At 42.5% G+C, this 19,371-nt stretch overlaps 1 protein-coding gene across 8 annotated transcripts in view; it reads left to right on the forward strand.

Moving 5' to 3' along the window:
* Window positions 1-19,371, forward strand: part of POC1B (POC1 centriolar protein B) — a 124,972-nt gene that overhangs the window by 100,703 nt on the left and 4,898 nt on the right. For 6 of the 8 annotated variants that reach the window (XM_048835618.2, XM_048835620.2, XM_075124292.1 and 3 more), the window contains one exon: window positions 151-3,440. The exons of 1 other annotated variant lie outside the window; for it this stretch is intronic. In XM_048835618.2, coding sequence (XP_048691575.2) covers window positions 151-255 — 105 coding nt within the window. In that variant the 3' untranslated portion in view covers window positions 256-3,440. Of the gene's footprint in view, window positions 1-150; window positions 3,441-19,371 lie in introns of those variants that run through there. One more of the 8 variants, XM_048835619.2, reaches the window with a different exon arrangement.

Consider the following 19,371-nt stretch of genomic DNA (forward strand, 5'->3'; position numbering starts at 1 on the left):
GGGTTTAAACGGTAGACTATCTGAAGCCAGTATTGCATTCATAGTATTTTGTTGTTCAGTACAAGCCATTGTTTTTGTGTGTAAAGCATTGTGTACATTTATGATATTGCAGAAATATTTTAAAAATACATTACTGTCCTCTTCTTGCAGACTATTTCAATCCTGGAGCAGCGACTGACTTTGACCGAAGATAAACTGAAAGAATGCTTAGAAAATCAACACAAAATGTTACTTCAAGCCAGGCAAGGAGAATAAAAAGTACAAAGGTAGTTGATCTGTACTGATGAATATATTTCATACATTCTCAGGGAACTAATAAATGATGTCTTCTTTAGTCTCACAATGAGCAAAAAGCAAATTTTGTCTGTTATTTTAACCTGTTGCTTTCAGGAGAAAAAAGTGAAAAAGCACATGCAGTACATTTTAAAGATCAGTGGCAAGCTAACATTTCGTTAACATATTTAATAAAATGTAGTTTAGCAGAAGATTAACACAATTTTAAAACACATTTTGGGTGACTCTTTGACATCCATAGAGTGAGGATTTCACTCTTTATTTTGTTTGTTACCTCTCAACCTTTTATCCTCATTACATTCTACCAGTTGGCAGCCTATACTTCAATACTTCTATAAAAGCACTGAACAACAAACTATGCAATTTTAGATGGAAAGCGTTTATTGTGAAAGGAGGTAATGCAGCTTTTTCAACCTAAGTGAGACTTACTTCAAAAAAAGTTGCCTTAAGAACAGCAGGTAGAAATTGTACACATAGAGAAATGACAAGACCTGCCCAACTGCTAAGAAATTGCAGGGGGATTTCAGGGAATTCCGTTTTTTAAGGGTAAACAGATTTTTGATGACAAATATGAAAATAAAGTATTTTAAGCTTTTATCCAGCACTTGAAGCTGTACAAATCCAGTTGTAAGTAAGGCCATATTTTGTATTTCCATTCATTATATATGCCATTAAAATGTAATTTTCCTATTTAAGATTAGCATTGAAGCAAAACTAAGTTTAATATTTTTGAAAAATAACAAACATCAAAGTAAAACTAGCCCTATACTGTAAACCTTTAAGGCCCTGATCCTCCAAATACTTCTGCAGTGCAAAACTTTATGCACTACAAGTAGTCCAATGAAAAGCAGTTAAAGAAACATAAATTAAGCACCTCTGTAAGCCAGTGCAGGATTAGAACCTAAGAGAGTGAGGATTTCTACAATCCTAGTTTGCATTTTAAAGCTTGGATGCATGTGTAAATATTGCTGGTTTGATTATTTTTAATAAAGAGAAGAAGGCAGAAAGGAGACTTTTATTGTAAACATGAATTGCCAATCATTAGAGAGGGATAAATTCTAGCTTCTCTATGATATGAAACTTTTACTTTTTCTTTACATCTTCCTGGTGTCATTAAATGGCAGTTGCAGAGCATCTCTCCTCTAAAATTTACAATCAAAATTGAGCAGTCTTTCCTTTCTGCAGCTTCGTGCTTACATTGCGAATTTGTATTTTGCATAAGACAAAGTGGAGATCATATAAATAATGCAAATTAAGACCTCAGTTGTGCAACTGAATCTGTATAGCTCAGTGGTCACCAACCCGTCGATCGTGATCGACTGGTCAATCCTGGAGACTTTCCCAGTCGGTGTGGTGGTGCATCGGGGCTGCCTGCCTCTAAGGCAGGCTTCCTGCCTGCTGTGGCCCCACGCCACTCCCAGAAGCAGCCAGCATGCCCCCATGTGGGGGAGGGGCAGGGGTCTCCGCGCATGGCTCCAGCCTGCAAGCACCATCCCTGCAGCTCCCATCGCCGGGAATGGGGAGCTGTGGCCAATGGGAGCTGCAGGGGCGGTGCCTTCAGAGAGGGGCAGCACACTGAGCCACGTGACCCACAGGGTCTGCAGAAGTGCATTGGCCCCTTCCGGGAGCAGCATGGCCACATGGTGCGCTACTGGCTGGTAGGGTGGTGGGGTGGCCCAGCTTGTGATGGGGAGGAGGTGCTGATGTGCCTGAGTGGGTCCAGGGCAGGCAGGGAGCCTGCCTTAGCCCCACTGTGCCACCAACCGGGAACCACCTGAGGTAAGTTCCCCCCAGCGGGAGCCCGCACCTAAACCCCCAGCCCTGAGCCACATCCTGGAGCCACCACTCCATACCCCCTCCTGTACCCCAAACCCCAGCCCTGACCCTCCTCCCAGAGCCAGCACCCCATACCCCCTCTTGCACTCCAACATTCTTCCCCAGCCCGGAGCCCCTGCTGCACCCAAACTCCCTCTCAGAGCTTGCACCCCTCACCCCCTCCTGCACCTTAACCCCCTGCCCCAGGCTCAGCCCAAAGCCCTCTCCCACACTGCAAACCCCTCGGCTCCAGCCCAGAGCCTGCACCCTGTCCCGAACCCCAACCCCCTGCCTCAGCCCGGTGATAGTGAATGAGGTGGGGAGAGCGAGCAACAGAGGGGGGGTGGATGGAGTGAGCAGGGCGGGGCTTCGGAGAAGGGCCGGGGTGGATCCTGAGTTGCCCTTAAATTCAAAAAGTCATCTTGGGCGTAAAAAGGTTGGAGACCACTGGTATTGCTGAACCCCTTTCCTGTGTTGAGCCGCACTGAAATCACTAGAGCTCTGCTTGAGCACAAGGGCACACCCATGCAGATTCGATTGCAGAACAGGGGCCAAGGTGGCAAACGGCATATCTCAAACATTATTATTTAAAACTCTGGTATGATCACCCATTTCTGACCATGCATCACCAGAATCTGTGACGCATAATAATCTGTGAATTTGGTCTATTGATCTATAGGGAAAAAACGTAATCAGATCACACACATTTACATTTTGGTCTTGAACTGTACTTGTAGTTGGGGGAAGAGGTATTTCATAGGGAACTAGCCTTTCAATTTGGTCATCTGGGTGCATATATATATTTCTGTGCAAATATGTACTTGTAAAATGTCTTCCATGATGAAAGTCATTGTTGCAGTTCTATCTATAGCTTTAAGATAAATCTGTCCTTGGATTATGCAATTATTTATACCACTATACAACGTGTGGCTGCATAAATGCTAGCTTTTAGGTCAATGTACTTTGCTTATCATATTTTAATATTTTCACATTCTTACTTAACACTGAGTTTTCCTCATTTGAGTGAGAGGACTAAAGGCTTGTCTACACAGAGCAGCAATGCACACTACAGGGTGTGATTTCTGAAGCACACAAATGTGTTTCACATTAATTGGTCCATATAGACCCTGCTGGTGTACATTAAAGGTTCCCTAGTACACTTTAACAAAGTGCTGTTTGAAATAAAAATCACACACCCCCATAGGATGCATTACCCCACCATGTAGATAAGCCCTTAGAAATGCAACCCTTTAAATCTCATGCAATTGCTATTTTCTCCTAATGAGCTATCCTTTATTAAAAATAAAAATCAACCTTATCAGCAGAATCAATTTGTTGTTCTTTGAGTGATTGCAGATGTCCATTCCACTGTAGGTGTATGAGCGCTCCGGTGCAGTTCTTGAAGAGTCTTTCCCTGAGCCATACCCATTGGGGTGGCACGAGCACCCTCTGGTGTCTTGCACCTCACATGCAAACATAAAGGGCTGAGCTGCCCCTGATCCCCCTAGTTCCTTCCCACTGCCCAAGACAATTGTTGGAGCGCCCTTTCTTTGCTTCTGTAAGACATTAGTGAAATCTATAAATAGTACCTGTTGTATAGTTTTAAAGTAATTATTTGGTCAGTGTAAAAAAAAATTGTTTGTGTAGGTCCATCACCCAGTCTCAATACCAGCTTCAGTACCGGAGATATGCCACACTCTTCGTCTTTCAAGCACTGCCAGTATTGTGGTAAGGCAATGCTTGATGGTGACCCTCATTCCAGTTGCCTTGGGGGAGCTCATGTGAGCAACAAATATGATGTTTGTAAGGGCTTTAAGACTCATTCCAAAAAAGACAGGGCAGCTAGATTGAAATGTCTGCTGCTGGAATTGCAGCTATGACCTGAGCCATCTACCACGGTCCAGGCACCAACAACCTTGGCCTTGGTTAATAGTACACCTCCAGCATTACTGGTACCAAGAGACTGTTTTCCTGAGGGGTTTGAGGCTATGAGAGAGTTGTTAAACCTCTCATTGCTGCCATCACCAGCAGTTCAAGAGTCTTACCTAGCACTGGTGCCCAAGGTACCAATGTCAGCGGCTTCACCTCCACACCAGGCAGTTCTAACTGATTCAGCCATTAGGACACCAATTAAGGCGGTGTCGTCTAAGGGAAAGCGACAGATGATCTCCCCAGCTCCCCTTTCTTCAGTCTGAACCTTTGTCTGTGGTACTGATGGTTACAGTATCGCCATGGTCACAAGGAATAAGCTTCTTCTTCAGATGCTGAAGTGGGATCCCATGTGTCCCAACATAGCCAGTTCCACCATATACCACATGTCTTTTGGAACCCAAGAGGTTCTCCCCTGAGTCAAGAGTGTCCCCACTACCAACGCAGTTGGCTCCATCTACTGGCAATCGGGAGCATCGATGCCACAAGTAACCTAGCATTGGTAATGAGCTTGGCACTGAACAGATTCGGGATCTCTCTCATGAGCAGCCGTAAGAGGAGCAGGAACTGGACTAGCTCCCAGTACCGTTGGCATCCACTTCCTCATCCCCTGATGAGACAATCGTGCTGGAAACTATTTCTCTACCTCCTGATGATTTTAAGACTCATCAGGATGAGGAAGATGGCGATGGTCCTTGACATCCATCCAGAGGAGCTCCAGAAAACCCCACACAGGTTGGTGGACATCTTGGCATCTGCAGCCCCAGATAGAATAGCTCTCCCTATTAAAGATGCCATTTTAGAGCCTACCAAGGTCCTCAGGCAGACCCCAGCTTCTCTTTCACAGACTGCAAAAAGAGTGGAGAGAAGGTACTATGTTCCCTGTCAAAGGTTCAAACTCCTATATAATTACCCTTTCTGAGCTCCCTTGTAGTAGCGGCAGCCAATGAGAAAGACAGGGGCACTAGGCATCAACCCCTAAAAATAAATTGGCTAAGAGGCTGGACTTGTTTGGGAGGAGGCTTTATTCCATAGACAGATTACAGCTTTGTATTGCAAATCAGCATGCTTTGCTGGGCACTATGATTTCACACTGTGGGATATGGTTTCAGAGTTCAAAGACAGGCTCCCAGATGAGTTGAAACAGGAGTTCCAAACATTAATAAAGGAGAGCAAGATCGTTTCCAGAACAGCTCTGAAGGCCTGGCTGAATACAGCAGATTCTGTAGCTCACAGCCTGAGCTGTCCTGATTACGCTCTTCTGGCCTCCCTCCAGAGATTCAACAGAGCGTCCAGGACCTCCCTTTTGAAGGACCATTGCTCTTTCAGAAAAGACTATGAGATTGTGCATAATCCCAAAGACTAGAACAACACTGAAATCCCTGGACATTTGAAGCGGCATTCTGTCCTCATCAGTCCCAGCATTTCAAGGGTTTGCCCCTCAAGCCCAGGACCTGCCAAGGAGAAAGAGCAGAGGTTATGAAAGATGCCCACCAACACCCTCTGCTTCAGCTGCCACCGGGTCATTTACACAAGTGGCATCTTCCAAGAGCTCACTACCAGTTCTTAGAGTGCCATCTTTTTCTTTTCCAATTTTTGCAAACCATCTGTCCCACTTCCATTGTGCTTGGGCCCACATCACAACAGATCAGTGGGTTGTAAGCATGGTGGAAGTGAGATATACACTCTAATTTATTTCTTCCTGCCTCCCATTCCCTTTTCTCTTCAGCAACCTCTCCCCTGAGGCAGTGTTACTGCAAGAAATACAATCGCTTCTCCTGGTAAGACCTATAGAAGAGGTCCCTCCTTTGTTCCAGGGAAAGGGCTTTTACTCCCAACACTTTCTGATCCTGAAAGCAAAATGGGGTCTCTTATTTTAGATCTAAGGGAATTAAACAATTTCCTAAAAATCAAAGTTCCAGATGGTCTTTCCAGCCTCCATTATTACTTCCCTGGAGCCAGAGGACTGGTATGCTGTTCTCGACTTAAAGGATGCTTACTTTCAGTGGCAATTCATCAGAGCCACAGAAAATTCCTGAGATTCATCATCAGCATTCGCCATTGTTTGCTCACGACCCTTCCCTTTGATCTCTTGGCTGCCCTTTATATATTTACAAAGTGTATGGCAACGGTAGCAGCGTTCCTCTGGAGGTCAGGAGTCTGTCTTCCCTTATCTAGACAACTGGCTGATAAGAGGTTGATTCAGGTCACAGGTGATATCCAGCATAAGCATAATCTGATCCAATTGATGCACTTAGCCTGCTGATTAACCTAGACAAGTAAGTCCTGTCTCTGGTAAAGAAAATAGAATTTATTGGAGGCTCCTGGACTCGACAAAGGCTAGGGCCTAACTACCTCAGGCAAGGCTTCATGCAATGGAAAACTTCATTCTAGACTTAAAGGCTTATCCCCTCATCATGGTGAGAAACTTTTCAAGGCTTCTGGGGCATATGGCAGCATGCACCTATGTAGTTCAGTACATCCTGTGTTTCAGACTTCTTCAAGTCTGGTTAGCAGAGTTGTTTTCTCCAAGAAGGTACCACATAGACATGTTAGTGCATGTACGAGGTCATCTGTTATCCTCCCTAGTTTGGTGGATAGACCTAATCAGTGTCTGCAAGGGAGTTCTTTCCCCCCCCCACCTCAATAATCTCTTACCTTAGGCCTGGTCTACACTACAACGTTAGGTGGATACTTCTTATGTCGACCTAGTTGTGCATGTGTCTACACTTAAATTGGTCTCCCATTGATGTAAGTACCCTGTTAGGCCGACATAGTAGCACCACCTCTCTGAATAGCGTCAACGTACTTAGGTCTATGCAGCAAGTGTAGACGCTGCGTTACTTACATCAACCCTTACTGTCCTCCAGTAGCTGTCCTTCAATGCCCTACACTGACTGCTCTGGTCACCATTGTGAACTCCACTACCCACGGTCACCGAGAGCAGAAGCCCCCCTCCCTTGTAAAGCCCTATGAATTTTTAAAAGTCCTTTGCCTGGCTTGGCGAGCACACCTAGCAGTTCTCCATTGTTGAGTGTACGGTCCAGCTGACCATGTTGGCTACATGCTCCTGCCTGGAGTAGGCAGAAGTTATTGGCTCTCCTGGCCTGTGAAGAGAAGAGGCTGTGCCGGCACAGATCCAAACCAGCCATAGAAATGTCAACATCTGTGAGGAGATTGCTGTTTAGCATTAGTTCTGCTCTTGGGGTATTTCAAAGAGTAATTGCACAGATCTTTGAGGGATCACTAAGTGCTGAAGATATAATGGATGATGTTTTAATAGTAGGGGCCATAAAAAACACAACGATTTAGGCAAATTGTGCAGAGAGCAAGAGCTCTTATTCCTAACACTGAAATATATGAAATGACATATTGGCCTACAAGTAGTTGTGTATAAATTGAGCGAAAATGTCTTATTTGCAGATTCAAGTAAAATAAAACAGATCATTGAAGCGTCCGCTTTAAACTGCCTAATGGCTCCTCAGAAGTGTAGTGCATTGATAAACTATTTGGCAAAGTTAACTTCACTTCTACTTATGGTCACAGTAACATTATCACTGGGAAGACAGACAAAAACAAGCATTTGAGCAATTAAAAACACTGGTCAATCTACAAATTTCACAACATTATGACTAAGTCAATTGTATTGTCAGATACAGGAAGAGAGATGGTTACATTTCCCTAAAAAAAGGCAGAACGCAACTGTGTCCAAGTTGACAGAGATGCTGCAAATTGCTAGGTTGCCTTAAATATTGTCTATATATTTGTAATCTCAAGTTTGAAAGTTAGATAAAAGTTTCTTTAAACTATCTTTAGGTACTATCTGTTTCACCGTTGGTAAGTCAAATAATTTAAATTTGTAAACTATGGGCAGGAATCATGCCTTCTTTTCATTATAGGAAACATTTAGCACACCTTTGGGTGTTCACAAAAATAATACTACTACTTAAATACTGGAGATTCCTAGATTCCTGTTGACCCAGGAGAAAAAAAGGGGGGGAAATGATGCCTTAAGCAACACTCAAGACAATTAGAAAGCATGTGTCAATGCCGGAGCCAGCAGAATCATTGGTCACTAGCAATGCTGAAGTTGCCAAGTCCAAGCTGAATCTCTCTGAGACTGCAATATAATATACCTGGAGTGAGTCATGTTAGCAGTTTGTCTTGGGGGGGGGAAACAGCCAAATACATACAGGATTGGAATAAACTGGAATTGACTAATTAAGGGATTTTGAAAAATATTTCAATATATATTGATCAGTTACATGTTTTCAAATTTCAAGTGCACAAGAAGAAGGAGTTTTAGTATGCAAGCGTGTGACCCAAGGACCTTTTGATGCCAATTGGCAGACGGCACAGGCCTACATAAGGATACGGGAATCTCCTGGATTCACAAAAAAAAAGCCATGTAAGGTTTCTAATGAAAGCCTGTGTCACTGGTCATCATAGTCCTTGGAAGGTGTACGTATGGAAAATATATAAGAAGTTATGTATATGTGCTGAAATTATGTTCTCTAGGCCTTGTAGCTAAAGTTGGGTCACTCAAAGTACCATGCCTGGAGAAAAACTTCTCCAGGCATGGTATCTTTGTGGACCTCTGTGTATTCTGTGTCTCACGTAAGAAGTTTATGAGCATAGTGAGTCAAATGCTAACAAAGAACTGGTGGAGATGTCAGAATGAAATTAACAGGAAGAGGTAAATAATGGGAGGACACAAGTGCCCTATTTTCAGATGAACATCAAAGGGCTGGGCTAGTCTATTTAGGGATGCAGAGAGATGATCTGCCATTCTTCCATCTGTGAGGACAAGCTGCCACTGGGCTTGATCTTATGAAAGGGGAATCTCAGCCACCCTTGCTGAAAATGCTGGGAAAAGGACTTGGGGTAAGCGATTCTGTAGGAAATGGGGGAATGTCTAGTGAGTTTAAATTTAGGCTCCAGAAAGCATGATATGATTTTTGTTTTAAATTTAACCATTTGTTTCCAATATTCTTTCTTACTGTCATTTGAATCTCTGTTCTTTGATAATAAACTTATTCTTGTTTTCACTATAAATATATCTAAGTTCTGTGTGTTAAGCAGACTGATGATCCAGAGTTAAAACTAGTCAGCTGGTGTGTACTATTCCTTTGGGAGCAGTGCATCAGAGTTCTGTGAGTGGTCAGTGGGCCAGGAGCTGGGCTCTCCAGTGGGATGCTTCAAGGGCTGGGAGGTTGATGTGTACCTATTATTTGCCTGCAAAGGGATAGCGTAGCCTGCAGGGGCTGAGAGGGGAGTACTTGTGCTGTCTGTGGCCGGGGTTGTCTGAGAGCTGACCCTTGGCAGGTACAGACAAGGCTCTGCTGAAAGCAGATGGTAGCAAGGTGCCTTACCCCTGTGAAGCATCATCGAGTGACTATGTTACAGCCTATCTTAAGCTTCTAACCATGCTTAATGTGAACTAGATGTTTCTAGATACCACAGCAAATTCAGATTGAGGTAACTGTTCATGCCATTAATAAAACATACTGCACCTTTTCTCTTGACTAAAGCTGATGAAAAATTTGGTTCAGGGGCCGAACTAAAAAGAACTGGAAAAAAATTTGGTTTGCTTCAGACCATATCTGACTTTTCAGTTTTTCTCACCGAAAAGGAAAATATATATATATTGTTTGACCTAAAATGAATGGGGTTGGGGGGGGGGAGCATATTTCATTTTTGGTCATTTTGGGGTGTTTTTCACCCTTTTTTTTAAAAAAAAAGCTACATTTCTAAATGAAAACACCATTTTTAAATTAAATCAAAATGCCTAGTTTCTAAAATGGTCAAAATTCAATGTTTAGTTTTAAAAATGTGCCACACATTTCATTTAGAAATGGCCAAAATGAACTGTTCTGACTTTTTTTAAAACAGTTTTTCCATTCAGTTTTTGCCTAAATTATTCACCGAATTGAACCCGAATAGTTTCAATGCCCCCCAAAATGCATTTTTGGCTAATTTATTATTCACCAAAAATCTTTCACCCAGCTCTGCTCCTGGCAAACCTGATTCCTGAAACATTACATGGTGTCAGATATTATATTGACCCAGAGCAGTTTCTTCTTCCAAGGCACCTAAGTACGTACTCAACACAAGTGTCAATGTATCAGTTATCATCCTTGGGCTTCAGAGCTACAATTCCTTGAGATGAAGGTACGTGAGATACTCCCACATCTCTAGGGATTGATTGTACTTAGTTGCAGACTCATTAAGAGCAACACTGCATCGGTTCTTAGGACGGCACTTAGGACGGAAGAACCCAATGCACAGCTACAGACTAGGGACCGAAAGGCTAGGCAGCAGTTCTGCGGAAAAGGACCTAGGGGTGACAGTGGACGAGAAGCTGGATATGAGTCAGCAGTGTGCCCTTGTTGCCAAGAAGGCCAATGGCATTTTGGGATGTATAAGTAGGGGCATAGCGAGCAGATCGAGGGACGTGATCGTTCCCCTCTATTCGACATTGGTGAGGCCTCATCTGGAGTACTGTGTCCAGTTTTGGGCCCCACACTTCAAGAAGGATGTGGATAAATTGGAGAGAGTCCAGCGAAGGGCAACAAAAATGATTAGGGGTCTGGAACACATGAGTTATGAGGAGAGGCTGAGGGAGCTGGGATTGTTTAGCCTGCAGAAGAGAAGAATGAGGGGGGATTTGATAGCTGCTTTCAACTACCTGAAAGGGGGTTCCAAAGAGGATGGATCTAGACTGTTCTCAATGGTATCAGATGACAGAACGAGGAGTAATGGTCTCAAGCTGCAGTGGGGGAGGTTTAGATTGGATATTAGGAAAAACTTTTTCACTAAGAGGGTGGTGAAACACTGGAATGCGTTACCTAGGGAGGTGGTAGAATCTCCTTCCTTAGAGGTTTTTAAGGTCAGGCTTGACAAAGCCCTGGCTGGGATGATTTAACTGGGAATTGGTCCTGCTTCGAGCAGGGGGTTGGACTAGATGACCTTCTGGGGTCCCTTCCAACCCTTATATTCTATGATTCTATGGTTCACATTCATAATCTTTAAAACTAGAAACTTTTACAATGAAAGTGTAATTTCTGAAGAAACTAACAAGCCCAGGAGAAAAGTGTTGGTTGAGTTTACAAACTGTTATTGACTCAATCTGACCACTAATAGAAAGGTCAGGCCTCTTTACTCCTCTGCAGTCTGGTAACTTCTCACTTTTCTGACATGATGATTAGTCATGAACTCTGAATGTTTAGCTCTTAGAGTTTCCCTGTGAAATTTTACTTCTAGTGCTTTTCCCTGGGGGAGAATCATCTGGCATTAAATAGCTCAATTATAATAATTTATGCACTTGGCACAGTCTCCTGAAATACAGCCATCGCTGGAGAGGTGATTGGCAACTAACCTGAGCAGGTCACAGTAGTCTGAAAGGAGGGGGAATTTGATTAAGGACATCCGGGCAAATGCACAGTGCTGGGGGACTTTTACCCTCCATATAAGCAGGCAGAACTTCCTTCTTAAATATTCTACTACAGAGACCATACCATTGATCTGAACATTGTCTCTCACACACCTCTTTGAATACTCCACTGGACTTGCAATGGTGTGAGATCAGAAACTAGCCCCAAGACTATCGTCGGTCATTTCTACTCTATGTACTTACAAGCTTTGTGAAGTAGAGCAATTCTGGACTCTTTGCTCCAAGTGGTTAAAGAATGCGTACATGCGCATTGGATCCAGGAACACCATGTATTTGTCAGAGTGTTCCCTCCGGGAATTTTTCATGCTTCAGATGCATAATACAATAGAAGCCCTTGCTTTGTGGGAAAACTAAAGGCAGCTGTTAATTGGAAAAAGCACAGAAAGGTATTTTTCTTTGCAAGGAACATAGATTGCATTTGTTGTGACTCACTTCCTAGAACAGGTTCAATACCCCAATACCCTTTATCTGGGTAACAAACGTTGCTCTCCAAGTACAATATTGATTTTATTGTAAATTTTAAAATTAAGCTGGAAAATTTGTTCCCAAGCCAGTTCAGTGTATGGTAAGTAAACTGCATTTACTACTCAGTGTTACAAGGCAGGTTCATGACACATTAATGTAGTTGCTGTTATTTTAGTGTCTTTTTAATAATAAAGACACAAGACATTCTTTTATTTAACCATATATTGATGAGCTATGGTACTTAGCATTGATGCAGCTAATACAACACAAAATGACTTTTTATCTCAGATTATTCTGTCATGGAAGTTAGCAGTTCCTTGGGCAGTACTAGGTAAGGTACCTTTAACACATTCAAAAATGCACATTACGGGTGTATTATAAATAATCAGAAAATAGTTCATTTTCAGCTTTGTGCTTTACTGCCTCTACATTCTCTCAACCTCTTTTCGGTTCCTGTCCTCATCAGCAAAAGGAGAGATGGAGTTGGGTAGGAGGTGTGACATCATGGTATGGGTGGGAAAAGAAAAGGGGCTTAGAGCCTGACCCAGAGCCTATTAAAGTAAATGGAAAGACTCCTGTTGATCTCAGTGTCCAGAGCCTTTGGATCAGGCTCTTATTCAACAAAACAGCCTCAGCTATGCTAAATTTCTCAGATCACTTTCTTGAAAAAAATCCCAATTGCAAGTCCTAAAAGCAACAAGGATTTACTGACTTGGTTAAAATAAATGAAGCAACTTATTCCGTTCAGCTGCCGAAGGGGTAGTAGTTGCCAAGATGGGAAAAAAAGACTTCTGTTATATAGTCACCTTTTTCATCCTTTCGTGCTTTGTCTTGTAATGACCTCTATCTCAGGTTGCTTCCTACTTCTAATCCCCAGAGGAAATCCCTATTCCTTTCAGAGAGATAAAACATTAGAACAAAGGGAAAGTAGCAGGAACTTGCCAGTCTCTGTACTATAGAATTTCACTGAAGCCTTTCCAGGCCCTGATGATGGAACCCAAAGGCTTACAGTGTTTATTCCTACACCTGTATTGAATATCAAGATCTGGGGTAAGATTAATCATTTAGAAGCAGAGCATGCTTGCAGGGGCCATTATTTATTAGGGCTTTACAAACTGTGTCAGAGATAGAATTATGTGATGTTCAAAGCTGTCAAACCTTCTGCCTGCTGATTTTTTTAAAAGTAGGTGAAATCCAGAATAGACTCATGCAAAAGGGCTGCTGCTTCATGTTACCTTCATCTTGCACATTTTGGAAAATGAAACATTAAAGATGCAATATTCTGGAGATGAAAAGGACAAAATACTCCAGGCAGCATTTCTTCCTCATGAGAGCATCTGTCTAACACATTAGGAGCTTTTTAATCTTCTTTTTTATTTATTTTTTACCCTAAAATATATGTTGCGAGTACAGAACCCAGGATTTGGGTTAGAACATAAATAGAGTGATTTAAAGGAGGAAGGGCAACTTAAGATGGATAAATTCCTAATTTATGACCAAATTCAGCATTCAGTTACACCATAGTACATCTAGAGTAATTCCATTAAAGTTAAATGGCGCTACACTAGATTTAGAGTGTTGTTGCTATGGTCAGAATTTAGCCCTTAGTTTTTATTTGTTGCAAACACTTATCCTGGTAAATTCACAGTTCCCCAGAGAGTTTTGCACTTGCAGTAATCTGTAGTTAAACGGTAAATGTAAACAACTGTGGGATAATGGAATACAGATTTAAGCATAATTAACCATACTTGGTGCCCTCAGTCCAGTAACTAGTGCCTATTTATCTACATCACAAAAACACTGCATGCTTTGGCATGATTTATGCTATTTACTCAGCAAAAGGTCTAGTCTTGGAATAGCCACAGTGTTACAGGGCAGCAATGAGATTCACTGGAGAAGCTTGGACAGCACTTGTTATGCTCAATTCCAGCTAGTGCTAACATATTATAACCCTGATTCAATGAGGTACTTGTAAGTAACTTTTGGCATAAGTAGTCCCATTGAAGGAATGGTTCCATTGAAGTCAATAGGTCTATTTGCATTCTTAAAGTTATCCGCATACTTAAATGTTTTGTTGAGTTTGCCGTCTTCTTGAGCACTACATTCTCTGAACTCAAAAAAATAGCAATTGAAGACTAACTTTTCCATATGGTAAATTAAAGACAGATTTATTAAGTAGAACTTAAACCCCTATTTTCTTTACTGATATCTACATAACAAACAGTCATTTGTTGTTTGCTTCATAGTTAACTGATTTAGGACCTTCAAGCTCTCGGCTCATGGAACTCCTGCTGAACTAAATGGAGAGCATGCAGGATTGGACCCTTAACTTGAACAAATATGTTCTACAGCCTCCTGGATTCGCTTTAGGAAGACCTGCAGAAATATAAGGCTTTTCCAATGTAATTAAAAATTATAACAAATGAAAAGTCAGTAATTTTGCCAGGATTTTATTAAGAAAGAAAAATGCTCTGGAGACTGCGCTGCACTGCAATGATAAGTTAGACATGTATAATTTACACTCTGAGATTTATTCCTCTTTTCTTGTGTCGAATAGTGGCTTCTGTAGGAATTTCAAGGTGGCAGAGTTGTGCCTTTGCTCTGTATTTTGAGTATCTGAGAGGTCTACGTGCAGATTAGAAGGGAAATACCCAGGAATGAATTTATGCTTCTACTTAATAGATTTGGCACGGCCAGAAAAGAATATAAATCCAATTACTTATAGGACTTGAAAGATCCCACTTAGAACAAACTATTGATCAGGATAAAATGATCACTGAACCACCAACTATCTCATAATTTCTTTTTCTATATGCAACTATTCAGGAAGTTCTAACGGGCTTACAAATCATTGCCATGTAAACATCAGAAATAAAATGTTAACTGTTGCAACGCAGAGTTTACCATTTGGTTTAGAGAAATAGGCTGTAATATAATGATCAAATCTCTCTGTTTAGCAGATTATTTACCATTTTGAAGAGTGAGCTTCTTTACACCACTCAGGACACATTGTTTCTGGTGATTTTATTAAATTAAATGAAACTATTGACTCAACTCATATTAATCAAACCAAACATGTCTATCAAACATTAAAATTCCAAAAAATAGAACGGGGTGCTGGGAGTGAGTCTTCCCCCACCCCCTGCAGGCAAATGTACGTTGTCTGAATAGTGAATAAATGGTAACAAAATATTTAAGTATCTATTTGTCCTCTGTCTATTTTGCTGGATACATAATTGATTAATTTGTTTTTCTATAATAACTTTCTATATTTTTAAAGCCAATTTCTCTAATTTTGGGCAGCTTTTCATTGGAAAAAATGTCAGTAGCCTAGAAGCTACTAACAGATGAGAGATTAGTTCTTCATCTCTTTGGGTGTGATCATTTCTGCAAATGAAGTGTTTTTGTACAAGATCTGGTTTTCTCCTTCAGTATTCTCAGGCAATCTCTTAATTCTCATATTGCTTCTCCTCTTTCTATTTTCTACACCATCTAATTTAAGATACATCTTCCTCTGCTCCGGCAGTGCCATACAGCTCTTCAGCTCTGTCTCTCACACTTGTTTCTGGTAGGCCATTTTCTAGAACAGTGACTTGACCTTCCCAAGTCAGTAACTTCCTGCTTTACTGCCAGAATCTTGGATGTGCAATTGTTTCTCAGAGATGAACTCCCTGATGTCTGCCATTGTGGCCAGTTAATTTACTGCCCTGTCATTTCTGCCAGTTTTGACCTCCATGTCTTCAGTTAGAGTCAGAGAGGTCCATGTGCAAGCCTGAAATGCTCTTCTTAGTGAGATTTATTTAGTATTTAATTTTCCGATTTTTTTCTTCGGAGGTGGGGGGCATTCTCTGCAATTTGTGCTCTGTTCTCTTGTGTGGGTAGGAAAATGAGATGTAGGAGATCAATGGAAGCATATTATTTTGCTATCCACTGACAGCTCAGGCTTCAGACATCCATCCCAGTTCAGCCCCTTACACTAGTTCCCCTATCTCTCAGTTTCTAACACCCTACAGTTGATTGTTTTTCCTGTTTCAGCCTACCGCGTCTGCCCATCAGGGTGTAAATTCTACCCACTTATTTGCACCTCCACTTTTGGTGTCTTAAATTCACTTAATGGGGATGATTTGGCCAGTGCTGAGTGGCTGTGACATTTTAAGCTCTGTTTTTTTTAGCACAGTAGTTACCAAACAATGTAGAAGCTTGCAGTGAATATCATTTTTAGTCTTGTATTTTAACCACCACATTTTAGATTGGCATTTTCTCATTCAGGAAAACTGCTTCATCAGAAAGATAGACTGTCCATCAAGCAGGCCCACCCAACCTCATTAGTCTGTATTCATCATAGTTAGGCATGCTACATAGTCTATAAGATCATAGTTCTTATTCTTCCCAAGCACAGCCTCTGCTTCCCTGCCTACCAATCCTTTATCTGATTCCCTGCTGTGTGTCCTATTCTCAGTCTACCAATTCACTGCTTATCTCTTCCCCTCCCTGTTTTCAGCAAGTCTTCTCTCAGATCCCTTTCCTCTGAAAATATATTGGAGCTTGCAGTCGTGCACTTGGCTACTACCACGTTGGGCATATCAAGAAGCTTTCCTGATCCATGATGGGTGGAGTTTCCCAAAAGCGTCAATTCAGTATTAATGTATAAACAACAGGCCTGCCAAATGCTGTAAAAGTGAGAGACAGCATCAAAATACTGTGCTTGCAATTTTCTCTTTGTGTTGGTTACAGCCTAGCATGGGGTAGAAATCTTGATTTTGTTCACCTTCACGTGGCATATCTCCATTCAATGGAATTACAGCAGGAAGAAAATTGGTTCTCTGGGTGTTAGCCATTTGCTTTGGATCAACCTGTAGCTTCAGTTTAAAACTTCTTGGTAACTGAAATTACTAAGTTCGTTTCTGCGAGCTGTCATGAGATAAATTGCATAATAAGGACATAATTTGCAGCTCTCGGATTAAGTTTGAATCAGAGCATTGTGTCGGCAGGAGGATTTTGAATTGAAATTACAGTTCAGACAGCATTATGTAACCTTGAATTACTTGGTTCATTTGAGAGTTTTTACCCCTAGGGAGAGAGAGGGGTGGGTAAGAAGTCTCAAATACTTTTAACCAGCAAACTCTACGTCTGTGGGATTTTTACTGGTGGGGCTGGTAACACCACCTGTTATTAAGGTTGCCCAACACTTCTCATTCTAAGATGCTGTTCTTCTTTGAGTGCCTGCTCATGTCAATGCCAAGTAGGGGTGTGTGCGCTGCGTGCACAGTCCTCGGAAGGTTTTTCCCCTAGCAGTACCCTTCAGGTTGGTTCAGGTGCCCCCTGGAGTCGTGCCTTCATGGCACCGCATATAGGGCCCTGCCGACCCGCAGTCTCTTCCATTCCTTCTTCCCATCCGTGACGGTCGCTGGGTGTTTCTCTTCTCTTGCTTCAGCAAATGTTCCCTTAGTGGTCACTATTGTTGAAACCTGTAAATAGTTAGATTAGAGTCAGTGTTTTTATAGTAGTTTAGCTTTAGTTAGTTACGTTTCTGTTTGGGGGGGTTTCCCTCTCCCTCCCCCATCACGTTTTCCCTTCCCCGGGACCAGGGCATACCTTGGTCGCAAGGATTCAAGCCGTGCAGGACCTGCCATAAACCTATGCCAAAAGGCGATCCCCACAAATCCTGTTTGAAGTGCCTGGATCAATCGCATCAGACAGACCAGTGCAGGATTTGCAAGGGATTCTGACCCAAAAAAGAGAGGGACTTCAAACTAAAATAGCTGTTGAAACAGCTAGGTCTGGCGGTGTCATCTTTAAAGGTTCACCTGGCAGTGATCTCTGCGTTCCATCCAGGGATTGACACTCAATCAGTCTTTGCTAGTCCGATGATGGGCCTTTTCTCAAGGGACTAGATAGGTTATACCCTCAAGTTCAATATCCAGTATCTGCATGTGACCTTAACCTGGTGCTTTCCGAGCTAATGACCCTCCCCGCCTTTGAGCCCTTAGCAACATGATCGCTACTCTACCTTTCACGGAAGGTGGCATTCCTGGTCTTGATAACTTCAGCCAGGAGGGTGTCTGAGCTCGAGGCCTTGACATCTGAATCTCCATACACAGTTTTCTATAAAGATAAAGTCTAGTTACAGCCTCACCCAGCCTTTCTTCCAAAGGTGGTATCACAGTTTCATACAAGCCAGGACATTTTCCTCCCAGGTTTCTACCCTAAGCCACATGCCAACAGCTGGGGGCAAAAGCTCCATTCCCTAGACATCTGGTGGGCACTGGCTTTTTATATCAAAAGAACAAAACTGTTTTGTAACTCAAACAAACTCTTCATCGCAGTAGCGGACAGGATGAAGGGCTTCTCGGTGTCATCCCAGAGGTTTCATCGTGGATCACGCCCTGCATTCGCACTTGCTATGACGTGGCAAAGGTACCAGCCCCTGCACTGACAGTGCATTCCAGGAGGACGCAGGTCTCCTTGGCTGCATTCCTGGCACAAGTCCCTATACAGGAGATTTGCAGGGCTGTGACATGGTCATTGATCCACACTTTCATCTCACATTATGCCATCATCAGCAGGCTGGGACAATGCAGCATTTGGCAGAGTGGTGCTTCAATCACCGAATCCATGAACTCCGACCCCTCCTCGTAGGGACTGCTTGGGAGTCACCTACTTGGAATCGACATGAGCAAGCATTTGAAGAAGAAAAAATGGTTACTCACATTCTCATAACTGTTGTTCTTTGAGATGTGTTACTCCTGCCCATTCCAAGACCCACCCACTTACCCCTCTGTCGGAACCAGCCGGCAAGAAGGAAACAAAGAGGCAGCGGGTCGGCAGGGCCCTATAAGCAGTGCCATGAAGGCACGACTCCAGGGAGCGCCTGAACCAACCCTATGGGTACTGCTAGGGGAAAAGCCTCCTGGCAACTGTGCATGCAAAGCGCGCACACCTAATTGGAATGAACATGAGCAACACATCTCAAAAGAACAACAGTTACAAAAGGGAGGTAAGTGGTTGTTGTTGTTTTTTTGGGGGGGGGAGGGGCTTCAGTTGTTTATAACTTTGTCTAACTTTAACCGTTTGGCTGTAATTTCCCATGCTGAGTGTCTGCCTTGGGCTGAATTTTTTTGGAATTTGAGCCAAAATGGTTTATTTCTGAGAACAAAACTATTGAAAAAATGTTGTTTTACCCGTGCTAAAAAATTTGGGTGACCTTTTCTTTAAGAAGCATTAAGATGCCTTATGCTTTGCAGCAGAGACTTTACTTTTGGCCAGGGTGTGGCCTTTTTGTCAGTAATTTGCTCTTCACATCCCCATGAAAATCCACTCAAATGTGGCCAAGTTATTAGCCTTGTGTCATAAATATAAAGGGAAGGGTAACCACCTTTCTGTATACAGTGCTGTAAAATCCCTCCTGGCCAGAG

The sequence above is a fragment of the Caretta caretta genome, chromosome 1 (assembly GCF_965140235.1).
Source record: "Caretta caretta isolate rCarCar2 chromosome 1, rCarCar1.hap1, whole genome shotgun sequence".
Lineage (NCBI taxonomy): Eukaryota > Metazoa > Chordata > Testudines > Cheloniidae > Caretta > Caretta caretta.